The sequence below is a fragment of the Schistosoma mansoni genome, chromosome 7 (assembly GCF_000237925.1).
Source record: "Schistosoma mansoni strain Puerto Rico chromosome 7, complete genome".
Lineage (NCBI taxonomy): Eukaryota > Metazoa > Platyhelminthes > Trematoda > Strigeidida > Schistosomatidae > Schistosoma > Schistosoma mansoni.
The window spans coordinates 7,354,461-7,371,118 of record NC_031501.1 but is presented as its reverse complement, the minus strand read 5'-3'; the positions used below and the strand labels follow the sequence as shown (position 1 = coordinate 7,371,118).

At 35.7% G+C, this 16,658-nt stretch overlaps 1 protein-coding gene across 1 annotated transcript in view; it reads right to left on the bottom strand.

The window, feature by feature from the left end:
• Positions 1–1,614: 1,614 nt before the first annotated feature.
• Smp_134490 (putative thyroid hormone receptor) overlaps positions 1,615–16,658 on the bottom strand; it is a 36,529-nt gene continuing 21,485 nt past the window's right edge. Inside the window, exons 5-7 of the mRNA XM_018798739.1 lie at positions 13,324–13,461; positions 10,640–11,021; positions 1,615–2,247 (exon numbers count right to left, since the gene is read on the bottom strand). Of these exons, the coding sequence (XP_018653651.1) occupies positions 1,940–2,247; positions 10,640–11,021; positions 13,324–13,461 (828 nt within the window). The 3' untranslated portion in view covers positions 1,615–1,939. The remainder of the gene's footprint in view (positions 2,248–10,639; positions 11,022–13,323; positions 13,462–16,658) is intronic.

The window sequence follows — 16,658 nt, the reverse complement described above, 5'->3', positions numbered from 1 at the left end:
CTGCCTTATTTTAAGGTCTGCAGTGTTGTCACGTCCCCTGTCTTTAGAAGAGGCATAAATCTCTTAGACCAATCATCAAGACGAGCAGCTACATGAGTGACTGGTCTAAAACATAAACCATACGAAGATAGGCTCCAACATCTGGGATTATTCCCGCAGAGCTACCCAAGAATAATATATGATGCAACATATTAAGTACACCAAGTCACCAAAACAAATGAACCCTATCGTAACTTCACCACCGTGCTCCTTGAAACAACATATTAACGAGAAAAAACCCAGGTGCGCTCCCACTTTTTCTCATTAGGAGTTGTCCCTACTTGTGATGCTCTCCTAGACGAAGTGAACACAAACCTGTCATTGGATAGTTTAAAGAGGAGACTTGACAAACAAATGCTCACCAATAGATTACAATCTCCTGCTTCGACCAGCTGTGCCCTGATGCATGTTTTGTAACTTGCCTAACGTTATCATCACCGTTTACCAGTAAATAAGTCGTACGACAAAAGTTAATCTTCTGATAGTGTTCTTATCTTGTTTTGAATATCAAGCAATCGAGTGTGGGAAGCTAGATCTTAGATCAAATGGATTAAATACTAATTTCAGTTGTTATCTCACTATTATTGAGTTATTGGTCAAAAGAAGCTCATTGAGTAACAAAAGGTTATTATTTTTATACATTCAAATGAGATGAATCAATCAACTGTTTTCCTAAACGACCCCCCCCCAATAATAACTCTATAACTGACTTGTATAACATAATAAGAAAGGTAATTTAAACAACCATTTATTACAAAACACTAGGTATATATATATTTATTAATAAAAACAATATTATCAGTAGTATTATTAGTAGTATTATAGACTAATAAATTAAAGATGTGAAATAAAATGGTATACTATGTGTTTTTCTAATACCAGGTTTATTGACAATTTTTTTTCTTTCAAATCAGTTAACTGTTCGTTAAGAAAAAGAAAAAACAAACGAGTCGACAGAAAACTGACTAATTGAATAAATAATCACAGGTTTCATTCATTGAGCTTATAGGAACAATATTCTCCCTCCCTCTCCCCCTCTCTCTCTTTGTCTCTTAGATACACAGATGAAAAACAATCAAAAAAACTATTCAACATTCAATTTGTTACATACAATAAGATAATTCACAAAAAAAACAAAAAAAAAAATTTATTTTACTTTTTCTAATCCGATAATTTTTTTCTAATTTGAAAAAGAGAAGAGAAAAGAGAAAACAAAAAAAACAAAAAGAGTAAAATTTATAGATTCCCTGAGACTAATTTACTACTCCCCCCTTTTTTCTTTTTTTTTATAAAATCGTATTATATAACTTTTTTTTCTTTTTTTTAAATAGTAAATATTTTGATAAAACTCTAAATTCTTTGTTTTTTTTGATAAAAAAAAGAAAAAAAAATGTGAAAAGACTTAGTATTGTAAACAAAATTGATTTTTTGTTTTGTTTTATCACATTCAAATTTTTTTTTCACTAACAGTAAGAATGAAAGTTATTTTTTTACCCCCCCCCTTCTTTTTTTGTTTTTCTTTAAATACATGAAGTTTGTTTTCTAAAATTTTACTTCAAATAACAAACATGCCAATTATGTAATAAGGTTAACAAAGAAAAATGATAATAATGTTTACTGGGTTTATGTCATGTTCAATGACTAAAATATGAGAGTTTTAATAAATCGGACATTCATAGGGACATTTAAACCTTCATAATAATAATAAGAAGTAGGAGGAGAAGAAGAAGAAGGGGGAGGAGGAGGAGGAGAAGAAGAAGAAGAGGTACCTCTCATTATAATGTTATACATTTGAAGAATAGGATTCGAAATATATAAACATGAATGAATGCAAAACTTCGCAAATGCAATGTAGATTTACATTTTTTTTCTTTTTTTTTGCTTCTTGTTTCAATACTACTTATTCCATAGTGTTTATTTTTTCATCAGCTAAAAATAATTCATGTAAGTACCATGGTAACTGATTATTATTATTATTATTATCACTCATTCCATAAGTTTGTGAAAATAAATCTTGTGCACACATAGTAACTGAACGTAATTCAGTTAAAGTCATTATAATTCTTGGCCAACATTGTGAACTAGATACTGGATATAGACCGGATTGTTTAATTTGACCACGTGTACGATTAACATAACGATTAAATGTTTCTAAAAGATTATTTTGATTATTTTCTATAGATTCTACATCTAATAAATCACTCCGATCTAAATTGTTATAGAGAAATATAAAGGAAAAATAAAGATAATGAGAAAAACAAACTGTAGTATACAGATTTACTTTTTTCTATTTGAACACATAAATATTTGTACAAGGGGGCACCAAATATATATATGCGCCACAAAAATCTCATTTAATTTGTGTGAGGACTGTGATAATGCCCAGGTGATACCCAGACCGAAGCAGGTGGTTTTCTTAACGGGCCACAACCGGAGCCTTTGACCTGAAGATCTGATCCACAAGGCAGTGGAGCATCATGAGGCGATGCATTCCCATGGTAGCCAGTGACCAACGATTGATTCATACACAATTTGTTCCTTCAGGATACTGGAGCCCATGTACACCATTGGTTTGGAATGAGGGTTTTCCAACTCCCCTAGGTGGACTCGCCGTGTCCAACAACCCTGTTAAAGCGCTGGACATTTGCTTTTCGTCCTCTCAATTTGGTTAACAACACCCCCGACACGATAAGGCAGTGAGTAGAACTTCACTTGCAGAGGCTATATACGCGTGATCATGTGAGAGCATTTCGAGAGGGAGAGTGGACTCTATTCACTCTCGGCCCTACCAAGGCATTTGGGGGCGGCCATACCACGTTGAAAGCACCGGTTCTCGTCCGATCAACGCAGTTAAGCAACGTTGGGCCCGGTCAGTGACTTGCATGGGTGACCGGCTGGAAAGTATACAGATGCCAAGTAATAATGATTACAGATAGAGTAGAATAAAAGAAGGCTATGAGAGACCTAACCTATACATATATATATAGCATTGGTATAGGAAATCAATAATTATTGGTTTGAACTGCAAAGGCAGATGTATATAACCTGGTGATTGAAAGCATTGGCTAAAGTGGGTTATCTTATTTTTTACACAGAGTCCCACTATTGTTTCATATGTATCTTCTTTTCAATCCGTCTTTTAGAACAGTGTTCCGAATGACTAGTTTTCTTAAAAATCATAGCTGCTATACTGTTTTGATCCATTGGTTACTCGTAAATTTAAGTTCGCCTCGTACATTAGCTTGTGTTAAAATCCATTTATGACAAGCCCTACATTGAACAACAGCGACTGGCTGACACATAAGATTATAGCCAGCTGGAACGAACTCGTCAAGATATAATTAATTTACATTAACTTAGTTCAATTATTATTCTTACTCTATTCAAAACTGGTTAAAAGTCTGTTTGGTGTGATAGATTAATTATTAAATCAATTAGATCTATAACCATTAAATACAAACATTACACCACCTGGTTCTCATATTTTACCAAGACATTCTGTAATTTTGTAACAAAGCACAATCGGTTGTCCCCACTTATGTTCTCGTTCACAACTATAACAATCACTGTACTGGTGTGATTTGAAAAATTTTAAGATTATGAATTATACTACTAAGAATTTGAGAAAGTAGAAAAATGACTACTTGAAAAAGAAACTAGTAGATATATATAGACCATGCAATTTATTTATTTATTTAAACCCATAAATATTGGTACAAAGGGCACCAGATATATGCGCCACACAAATCTCATTTGATTTGTGTGAGGGCTGTGATAATGCCCAGGTACCCAAACTGAAGCAGGTAGTTTTCATAGGGGGTCACACCCCGAGCCTATGACCAAAAGGTCTGATCCACGAGGCAATGGAGCAACATAAGGAGATGCAGTCACATGGTAGCCAGTGACCAACGATTGATTCATACGCCATTTGTTCCCTCAGTATAATGGAGTCCATGTGCACCATTGGTTTGGAATGAGGGTTTTCCAACTCCCCTAGGTGGATGCATTGTGTCCACCAACCCTGTTAAAGCATCGGACATTCGCTTTCCGTTCTCTCAATTTCGTAAATAACACCCCCACCACGAGAAGACAGGGACTAGGACTTCGCTGGTAGAGGCTGTATACGCGTGGTCGTGTGAGAGCATTTCGAGAGAGAGCTGACTTTCCCCACTCTCGGCTGTACAAGGACACTTGGGGGCACTCCATGCAATACATTCCAGGTTGTTATGTTGAAATCATGAATAATAAAAACTTTGACTAAAGTTAGTATTTGGAGTGTCTAAACTAACTTGTACGATTTTCAACATAACATTTTATTAGATAATGAACAGAACACTGTAAATTTTAAAAGCAAATTTCCCTCTGTCAAGTTGATTCCACCATACACAATACTATGTGCTAAGTAATATAAACGATATGAGTTAAATATCTATCATATATTACTTCCAAATGCATGTATCAATTTACATGTAAAATGCAAAAGGATATAGATTGTTAAGAGAGAAAGATGACTGGCTCCATTAGGTATTTCCTGCAGTTCTAGTGAGAAGCAGTAATCAGTGGAGTTCAACCAGGTCTGTTGTGAGATATCAACTCACTGAAGACAATGGTGAATGGTTGCTCAAAATCGTGGATTGGTTGAAGTTAGACATTCACACCGTTGGATGCCTGCCAGCTCAGTGGTTTAGTGGTTAAGCGCTCGCGCGCGAGACTGATAGGTCCTGGGTTCGAATCTCGTGAGGCGGGATCGTGGATATGAACTGTTGAGGAGTCCCACAATATGACGAAACGGCCGTCCAACACTTCCAGGTTTTCCATGGTGGTCTAGATTCTATTGACTCATGATTACAACTATATAAAATTACTAAAATCTCCACAAAACCGCCTTCCAATGAGAAAGATGAAAGTCTACTCCTTTTAATGTTCATCTTGCGAAACACTTACACCTTTGAGGAAAAAGTTGTTCATGGAGTTCAGTAGTAAACCATTTACTAAACAAGGGACACAATGTGAATCTAATGCATTTATTCAACGCTATCAATAAACAACTCAATTGCATATTATTAAAATTAATAGAGACTGTAGCAACTAGAAAGTTTATACTTGACCTTTGAGTCAATAGTTAACCTTCAAATGCCTTGGTAACAGCTTGACCCTTTTTTTCAACTAAATATATTCACAATTTAGTGAGTTGACCTGATATGTTCACTTTTCTATCTAAACTTCTAAAATTTTGTTTTATTCACCAGTAAAATTGTTTTACTATTCTAGAACTGTTACCTTAACCAACTATTTAAGGACCTGACTCTGGGTGACAAGGCTCAGAATCGACCACAATAGAGTCTTCCCTTAAACCTTGAGATTGAAATTACTTTACACCTTTCTTTCTATGAACTAAGTTATTCTCCCTGTATCATATTCTTATGTACAATCCTTATTTATATATTACTACCATTGAAGTAACTGCTACTATGTGTTCGGTGTTCATGTTGTTGCGCTGATGAGGTGTGGCAACTTGAACCGATGCATATTTGTGCCCAGTTCTACGTTGTAGCTGACTGACTGATCCGCCTTTCTTAAAGCTCTAATTCTTTCTTCACACTGATTATAGTTTATTTATTATTTTCATAGTTGAAATCATGAGTCAATTGAAGCTAGACCACCATGGAAAACCTGCAAGCACTAGACGGTCGTTTCATCCTATTGTGGGACTCCTCAGCAGTGCGCATCCACGATCCCGCACTCGCAAGATTCGAACGCAGGACCTACCAGTCTCATGCCAGAGCACTTAACCTCTAAACCACTGAGCTGGCAGGCATCCAACGGTGTGAATGTCTAACTTCAACCAATCCACGATTTTGAGCAACCATTCACCAATTGTCTTCAGTGAGTTGATATCTTTACAACAGACTTGGTAGAACTCCACTAGTCACTGCTTCCCACTAGAACTCAAGGAAATATCTCTTGAAGTCAGTCACTAGTGAGCATATGATTATAGATCAGAAGGGGTTTTGTGGAGAATTATTCATTATTGTCTGACGATTCAATTTTAACCATTATATTATTGATTGGAAATGATTAAAAATATTATATTGCATGTAGAAATCGATGAATTGGTTCTTATTGTATAATTCATTTAATACTAAAAATATAAGGGTATAATAGAGTACAATATAGCGATTAAATACGTGCTATCATAGTTGAGTATATGTGATACGTCTGATACTTGAAAGTTTGACAATGACTATCTAATCTCTTCCTAGTCTTCCAGAATTCTACAAAACTTGAACAGGAAGCATGAACATAAATTTCTCAACTAACATTAGATTGTGTACAGAGAATAAAGGTGGTCTTGACATTCTGGAAGTTTCTGAAGCATACCAAATTTGGTAACAAAGTAAATAGCTATCTAGTCAAGATGTGACACAAAAGCTGTTATCGTTCCAGACATTTCCAAGGAGTTTCCATTACATTATTTATTTATTTATTTATTTAAACACATAAATATTGGTACAAAGAGGCACCAGATATATATATGCGCCACAAAAATCTCATTTAATTTTTGTGAGGACTGTGATAATGCCCAGGTGATACCCAGACCGAAGCAGGTGGTTTTCTTAACGGGCCACAACCGGAGCCTTTGACCTGAAGATCTGATCCACAAGGCAGTGGAGCATCATGAGGCGATGCGTTTCCATGGTAGCCGGTGACCAACAATTGGCTCATACACCATTTGTTCCTTCAGGATACTGGAGCTTATGTGCACCATTGGTTTGGAATGAGGGTTTTCCAACTCCCCTAGGTGAACATTCCGTGTCCACCAACCCGGTTAAAGCACCGGACATTCGCTTTTCGTCCTCTCAATTTGTTAAACAACACCCGTCGTGCGAGAAGACAGTGAGTAGGATTTCGCTGGCACAGGCTATATACACGTGTCCATGTCAGAGTACTTCGAGAGGGAGAGCGTACTCTCCCCACTCTCGGCCGTACCAGGGAAGATCACCATGTAATAGCGATCCGACGATGTGTTTCCAGCTTTTTTTCAGCTTATGAGGGTTTTTTCAAATAATTATTAAAGGCTTCCAACATTGAGGCATACTTTTTCATCATTGACTGAATATACTATACAGAACCTCAAATTAATTGGGAAGCAATGGATGAAAGTCTGAGTTTGCAAATCAATAGTTAGACAATATTTGTCAATTTAAACAGTTTGGACACATTTCTGCTGTTACTCCAATGTAACTTACTACTCAATTCAAAATTTGTTCAGATTAGTAATATGTATAGTCACTTATTCATTTCTTAACTATGTGAACCACTGAATCAACCTCTTATATTAGCAATCAATATAAGTTCTATCATTATATTTCTTGACACATCATCAATGTAATTAAGTCATTTAGATACAGGTATTATAGTATTTAATCAATTAAATCGGTCTAAAATCATTAATAAGTCATGTAATGTTTATCAAGATATTACATTATAGTTGATGAGTAACTATAGTTCTCCATATACGTGATCTATCTAACAAATCTTTGTTGAAAGAATACTTCTTATATAAACTAATATCGTTCATGGTTAGATGAATGTCAATTTTACAGACTATAATATTTTTATTTTCTTTGTAAAATCAACAAAATCATCAATATTTATATATAGTTCAAATCATGAGTCAATTGAAGTTAGACCACCATGGAAAACCTGAAATCATTGGATTGCCGTTTCGTCCTATTGTGGGACTCCTCAGCAGTGAGCATCCACGATCCTCCTCGCGGAACTAGAACAGAGGATCTTCGATCGCGAGCGCGAACGCTTAACTTCTGGACCACTGCGCCGACATCCGACGGTGTTAATGTCTAACTTCAACCAATCCACGGAATTGAGGGACACATCCACCATTGTCTTCAGTGAGTTAATATCTCCCTACAGACCTGGTTGAACTCCACTGGTCACTGCTTCTCACTAGAACTTGAGGAAATACCTCGGTTGAAGTTAGACATTAACACCGTTGGATGCCGGCCAGCTCAGTGGTCTAGAGGTTAAGCGTTCGCGTGGGAGACTGATAGGTTCTGGGTTGGAATCTCGCGAGGTGGGGTCGTGGACGCGCACCAATGAGTAGTCTCACAATAAGACGAAACGACCATCCAGTGCTTCCAGATTTTTGATGGTGGTCTAGCTTCAATTGACTCATGATTTCAACCATATATAAAAATTACTAAAAATCTCCACAAACAACCCCCAAAATTATCAATAGTTTAAAGCCGGATTTATGTGTTAATCTTTACTTACGTTATTGTCAGTTTATTACATAATTCTTTCAATTTTCCACTCACATAGTTCAAATTTTACCTGACTGAACTCGATTCATGCCAGATATGAGAAGAATGAACGAAAATTGGATAGAACTAGAAAGGAAGGCCCAGGACAGAGCGGGTCGGCGGCCTATGCTCCATCGGGAGTAACAGGCGTAAGTAAGTAAGAACTCGATTCATCTTACTCTTAATTAGTATTAATTTATGCTCGACTACTTCATAACATAATTGATTGATTGTTTCAGTTCTATCATATCTTGTTTCTATGTTTAATGATTCAATATCTTCTTATCTACAATACTTTTTTAGAGTGAATAGTTGAATTCATACGTTAATTAAAGCTAGACCACTATGGAAAACCTGGGAGGAATGGATGACCGTTTCACCCTAGTATGGGATTCCTCAGCAGTGAGCATCCACGATCCCGCTCGTGGGACTTGAACCTCTAGATCGATGTGCCGGTATCCGATGGCGTTAATGTCTAACTTCAACCGACTCCCGAAATTGCGCGACCGTCCACCATTGTCTTTGGTAAGTTATCGCCTCACAACAGACACCGTTAAACTCCACTGGTCACAGTTTCTTTTTTAATTGTGTTCAATCTTATTACATTTACTCAAATCATCATTTCATTATAACAATATACATCCACATCTGACCAATTTCATTGTTAACTTTATGATTGATTTTAAAATATCATAGATTGTATGCAGATAACGATGAGAACTGAACGAAATAAAGAAAGAATTCATGTTACTTTGTCTCAATTCTTTGTTCTTGATCTCTTCAATACAATTTATAGGTAGGTTATCAAAAAGGGTCATGGATAAATTAATACCTGACATAGGGTTGTATCGAATCAAATCACCATATTTTACATTAATTAACACAGGAAATGAAGTAGTTGACATGTTACATAATCCAATGATGTCAAAATAATATTTAAATCCCAAATCTTATCACCTGATCATAGGATGATAATAATCTTACAGACTTTAGACCATACATAACCTTAGTCACATAGTCAATAACATTAATAACCAACTGATGTTAGCGGGACATGGATGGAATTAAGCATGTTCCATGCACGATTGCGTTGGTGCACGTTGATTGGATAAGAATTAGCAAATCAGCGCTAGTCGATACTTGGAGTAGACTCTAGAATCTTTTCATGTAACAACTATAAATATACTAACGTATCTATCATCGCGGTCCTTGCTTCCATCTACTCTTGTTACTTTGGATATAATTTCTTTCCTGTTCAACCCTGTTCTGATTTGGGGACTTGTCGAGTGAATTGGTACCTAAGAATGCTAAGCAATAAGAATAGCTGGGTTGTAATAAGAAAGATTATAACAACTGAAAATGTTTCAATGTTTTTTAGTGAATGAAATGGATTCTACTTCAAAATAAAGTTATAAGTAGTATCAATAAGTAAACTTCTATTGAAACTTGTAAGCAAAGATAGATAGTAGCTAGCAGTGGAATACAGTTTGGCGCGCGTTTCGTCTTATTTGGGACTCGTCAACTGGATATACCTGCATCTCAGAATTGATGTTCACTCCGGGACTCGAACCCAGTACTTTTCGCTTCAAACGCCATCACGTTATACATTCAGCTACTGAGTTCTGATAGCCACTTGCTTGTGCAATAGGGTGAAGTTTAAATTCACTCTGAGATGCAGATACATTCAGCTGACGAGCCCCAAATAGGACGAAACGCGCGTCAAACTGTATTCCACTGCTAGTCACTATCCATCTTTGCTTATAATGCTTGCGAATTAAGGCTATATCGAGACAATACGCACAGTATGCACATATGGTCAATAAGAGACTGACCAGTTACAGTCTATAACATCAATGAGAAGATTCAAACAAACAATACTAAGTGAACTTCTATCTAAACTCACTTAGTATTGTTTTGTTTGAATCTTCCCATTGATATTTTAGGACTGCAACTACTAGCCACTATCCATCTTTTCTATCTAAACTATTTACCGATAGGTTATTATTAGTTAGCTCAATCAATAAAATTGATTATCCTAATTCTTAAAGGAGTTAGTATCTCTGTCTAAAGAAACAATAATCAATCCTAAACTGATACAACCATTCGGTAATCATATATGATTAACCAATGAGTATATATCATTCAAAACATTGAACTCAATGATAACTTAACATTGAATGTCCTCAAATTGACCTTATTTCTAGCCTAAATGAATTAGATAGAAAGAAAATCTAAGTAGACAAGTTGATGAATTATAAAGCGATATCTTTACTTACCAGGAGACATTAATAAAATAGCTGCCATCATTGCAACATCTGTTTGATCAATATTTAAACGTGCCATTTTTAATGCTACACCACGAATTAATTGAGCACATTTTTCATCAGATATACCAAGTTTTGGATATTGATTATTAGGTATATATGGAGGTGTTATTGTATTATATTGATGAGTTAAATTTGATTGATTATTCGATGGTCGTGATGTTGATGTTGTTGTTGGTGGTGTTGTCGCTGTTGTTATTGGACCTCGAATCAATAATGAATGATCAACTAATCCTTGAATTTTAGCTGATTTACTAAGACAATAAGCTGCTCTTAAAGTGATCAGATCAATACAACAGCCACATAATAAACGAATTTGATCATCTGCTTCAAGCTTTTATAATAAGTAAATAAAGGGAAAGGTTTTAATTGTTTTTGTAATTAGTAATTTGGCTTACTACGGTAAATCAGCACACTATAAGTAATACGATAATAGTTCATCATGTGATCAACACAAGATGTCGGTATCGTCAGTTTTCATAAACTACATTAGACCGAAATACATAGTCATTAAGTGATATCATAATAGTATGCTATTATATAGGTCGTGTCATTAATACATATCCACTTTTACTTATGCATATGGTGTCCGATCTGGACGAAAAGTATGTTTAGATAAGATGGTAGTTGGAAGTAGTCGACAGGAAACGCTGGACCTATGTTTCGCGCTACTTTGCACTCGTCAGCAAGGTGTACTTGTAACTTTGAGGGATCTGATACTCCCTGACGGATTCAATCCTGTGTCACTCAGCTTCACAGTCAGAGACGTTGCCACTAAGCTATCTAGGCCACAATCGACTTCCTGTAGGACTGAGATGTATTTACAATTGATTGATCACTGGGTAGTGATCAATGTCATATGTGTCAAGTTCTTCATAATGCAAATCGAATCCTATCAACCAAGTATGTTTTAAATATTGAATTCTGTTGAAATCAATCTCTTAATAATACATCACTAGATATTGATTAAACAAACACTGTGCTGAACAAAAGAGTTGACCCTTATTGACCCGAAGGTTATCACATAATTTAATCCAATAAAAACATTGTTTAACCAATTGACCGAATTTTTTACCATCTAAACTGATAACAATGGATATAATTAGGTTGTCTCTTGTTTTTATAAACTTTTATAAAGCCAGAACAAATATTAATGCAGAATAATATGAATTATATTTGGTGGTTTCTAGTCAGTTGCTTACAACCAACTGAGATTGCGAGGAACCAGGGCTCTCAACAGTGCGATAGCTCAGCATTTATTTGACACCGAGCGTACCATTAATAAGTCTCATGCTTCCAAAATTATTATCAGACAAAGAAGTACGGCTGCTCTCCGGTTTGCTGAAGCGATCGCAATAAAGAAAACTTAAACCGGATATATGTATTCAAAAAGAGACTGTAATAAACTTATTACTACCCTGATAATCCAATTTTTTTGTTTTTTTGATTATTAGTTTTGTTTCGGTTAATATTTGGTATTGTATTATATTCCTCTTTCATTACCCAATTCTTAAACCACCCTTTCATTCAAACATTTCCGCTCACGTGATTCTCTTAAATTATGTGAACTATTCAATTATTACGTAACCCATCTTATACTTTATTACCTCTAGAATTATCACACAATTTATCTTATCTGCCTCTGAACTCCACTCAACTATTATACCACCCATTCTTTATGTTTCCTTGATTCCAACACCTAATTACATCTGACCTGTTCTTGGACAAAATTACCATAAGCATTTCAAAAGCTATAATTACAAGTCTCGATTTTATCAGAAGGGGGTCTGTGGAAATTTTTAGTCATTTTATAGTTGAAATCATGAGTCAATTGAAGCTAGACCACCATGGAAAACGTGCAAGCACTGGACGACCAACTCGTCCTACTGTGGGATTCCTCAGCAGTTAGCATCCACGATCCCGCCTCACGAGATTCGAACCCAGGACCTATCAGTCTCACGCGCGAGCACTTAACTACTAGACCATTGAGCAGGCATCCGACGGTGTTAATGTCTAACTTCAACCAATCCACAAAATTTCGCCACCATCCACCATTGTCTTCAGTGAGTTGATATCTGAGGAGTCCCACAATGGGACGAAACGGCTGTCCAGTGCTTCCAGGTTTTCTATGGTGGTCTAGCTTCAATTGACTGATGATTTCAACTACATAAAAGTGATATCATCTATTAGTTAACTAAATCTTTCACAAACTATTAATTTGAAAAATAATTGATCTATTTATATCTTCAAAATCTAGGTAATACTACTTCGTATTCCGTTGCTGGCATCAATTCCTTCAAGATTACATATATTTCTTACTGATGAGTATCAGCTAACATAAAGCCTAAGTTTAGGTCTTCCTTTCAATAATCTTCAGTCATCTAATACTTTAATGAACACAATTTTAAAAACCTATCGTGTTGGGGATGTATTTTTGGAAAGTCACTTGGCGTTGTGGGAATTTTAGTTGATCTTATCTCCCCACGTATAAGAAGTAGGACTACGAATACAATATAGCTGACACACATATAATGGAGGCGATACATCAGACATAAGACCTTTACTGCACTCTTAAATATCCTTCTATAAGATTCGATATTGAAGTAAAATTATTTTGATAATCCATTAAAACTTACTGTATCAAATCCTTGAATTTGTTTAGCAAATTTCACTAAACGTGTTATTGCTGGTTCAATAAGATAAGCTAAATCATGAAATGTTGTCATATAAAATGTTCTAGCATGTTGAATATCTTCTTGTTCAACTTCATCTAACTAAAACAATAGAAACAATTACAATCTGAATAATTAAAAAAATTATAAACAAAGATGAATAGTGGCTAGTAGTGAAATCCAGTTTGACTCGCGCATTTCGTCCTATTTGGGACTTGCCAGATGGATGTACCTGAATCTCAGAGTTGATGTTTTACTCTGGGACTCGAATCTAGTACGGTTCGTTTCAAACACCATCACGTTATCCCCTTAGCTACTGAGTCCTGATAGCTACCTGCTGATGCAATGGCGTGAAGTTTAAATTTACTTGGTATTGTTTGCTTGTATCTTCCCATAGTTGTTTAGGTCTGTAATTGATCAGTCGCTTGTTAGCATATGTGCATACTATGTGTGACGAGTCCAAAATAGGACGAAACATATATCGTGGATTTCACTGCTAGCCACTATCCATCTTTAATTATAATGCTTGTGACTTAAGTCAATATCGAGGCAATCCGTACTCGATTCACATATGTCAATAAGAGACTGATCAATTGAAGTCCTAAATATCAATGGGAAGATTCAAGTAAACAATGCTATTATCGTAAAAGGTCAATAATATCTCTTTTCTTTGATCTACTTAACCTTCTGCTGCCAGGCATTTCACTTTCCATTGATGATACATATAACTTATATCTGACGACATCAGTAGCACACATCACAGTACTCTAATATTATGTTTGATCATATTTTCGTGTTGTTTAATAGCGAAGTTATAAATTCACTATTCGATAGATCTGTTTTTTTCCAAATGAATTCATGAACGTTTATGTTTACATTAGGCTATTTCAAACTGAACTGATGATTGAGAATAGAACTGTATTTTTGGTTGCGTTTACATATTGCTAGTCACATTTTAGGGGCACAGTTTACCTAAGGAACTTCCGGAGAGACTGAAGCAAATACTCACAATGGCGTAGGTGTATACACTCTTTATGTTCCCTTAAACCTTGAGATTAAAACTGCTTCATAACTTTCTTCCTTCCTATACTATATCCTTATATACAACCTATCTTTTATATATTACCACCACTAAATTAACTACTTCTATGAATCCAGTGTTTATCTTGTTGTGCTAACGAGGTATGGCAACTTGGACTGATGCATATATGTGCCTGGTCCTACGTTGTAGCTGACTGACTGGACTGACTGAAACAAATACCTGAAGCCACAGCAAACTTTATAATTCAAAGAAGACTAGACCATTTTTTTACTTAAGCTTTGATAACAGTTAAAATTTCTGAAGGATTATCAGATCATCATAACATTAAGTAGGCTTTATATCTAAAGAAAAACCTAGAATAGACTAATCTTGGTTTACATTAAGGCGACTACTAAACAGGTAAGGTGTTCGACGTCCAACTATTACATTCTAGCTTCGAACCCTGCCACATCTTCGGTTTGAGCAACTAAACAGCATCATTAACCCCTACATTCACAGTATAGCTCACTCTTAAGTGCCTGATATATGAAGAGATTCTAAAAGAAAACACTTTTTAAATACTAAATTAGCTTAATAGCTTACTATGTGAACTATAATCCATAGAATATGGTCAGTAATGAGAAAACATTAGGATACACTTTTAGTTACTATTGGACATTAAACGTATAATTAATTATAACCCCAACTTTTGGTTACATAAATCCGATTATTATTACTTAAACTAACTTTTATTCAGTATGATTTATAGTTTGATAGTATAATCCAAATATACTACTGAATACTTTTTTTTAAAACGACCTATTGTCAATTTGGATTAATGTAAAATAATATTCACAAGACATAAAGTCACATGTTGAACTAATCTAACAATTATTTTTATCGTATAAAATGTAAGTAGACTATAAGTTCTAAAGATATTGACTTATTATCCAAATTGAAGTTAAGAAAGATCATGAAACAACCCCCAAATGCCTTGGTACGGTTGAGAGTGAGGAGAGTCCGCTCTCCCTCTCCAAATGCTCTCACATGGACACGCGTATATAGCATCTGACAGGAATGTCCTACTCACTCCCTTCTCACGACATTACTGTCGTTTACCGAATTGAGAGGACGAAAAGCCAATGTCCGGAGCTTTAACCGGGTTAGTAGACACGGCGAGTCCAACTAGTGGAGTTGGAAAACCCTCACTCCAAACCAGTGCTATACATGGGCTCCAGTATATTGAGGGAACAAATGGCGTATGAATCAATCGTTGGTCACTGGCTACCATGGGACTGCATATCCTCACAATGCTCCACTGCCTCGTGGATCGAACCTTTAGGTCATAGGCTCCGTGTGTGACCCCCTAAGCAAACCACCTGCTTCAGTTTGGGCAACGGGCAGTATCACAGTCCTCACACAAATCGAATGAGATTTGTGTGGCGCATATGTATCTGGTGCCACTTTGTACCAATATTTACGTGCTTAAATAAATAAAATAAAGTTTATCATTCAGTCAGTCATAATGTAGAAGTTTCATTTATGTATATCGGTTCAAGTTTTCATATTTCATGAGCACAGTGACATGAAGTTGTCAGATTAAATTCCAGGATAGTGGAGGTAGTAACAATATCAATAGTAATAGGAAAGATTAGTCATTGAAGATACGACTCGAAAATATATGAATTTAATTTGGACAACCAATGAAAACTACGAAACACTGTACAGTTGTTTTGTCCTCGCTTGGAACTCCTCAGAAGTGATAGTACATGACCACAACTAGAATCAAACTCAAGACTTTCAGGTATTACAGGTAGCTAGTTTCCCTTATAAGCTGATATCAGTCAGTAATCTTTAGACCACTGAGTTGGTATTGTCTGCATGTCTAACTCCTATTGATTTATGATACTGCCCAACTAAATGACATGGTTGAACTCAATTGTTCACATTTTCCCACTAAAACTGCTGAAATTTCCTGTCGCAATTAACTACTAGTGACGCACTCTGCTAACGAGTTCTGTACTACAATGAAACAGCTGTATAGTGCTTACTTGTTTTCAATAGTTGTTCAATATATGTTGGTTTTCGTTGAAATCATGAGTCGATTGAAGCTAGACCACTATGGAAGCACTGGACGGCCGTCCGTAATACTATCATAATGAGCTAGTTTAGTCAACCTGACAATACGTTACTTTGTATTGCTTACAATCGTCAGTTAACCCCTAATTACTTATTCAAAAACTAAATAAACGTAGAAAACTGAATCTATATTTTCTCT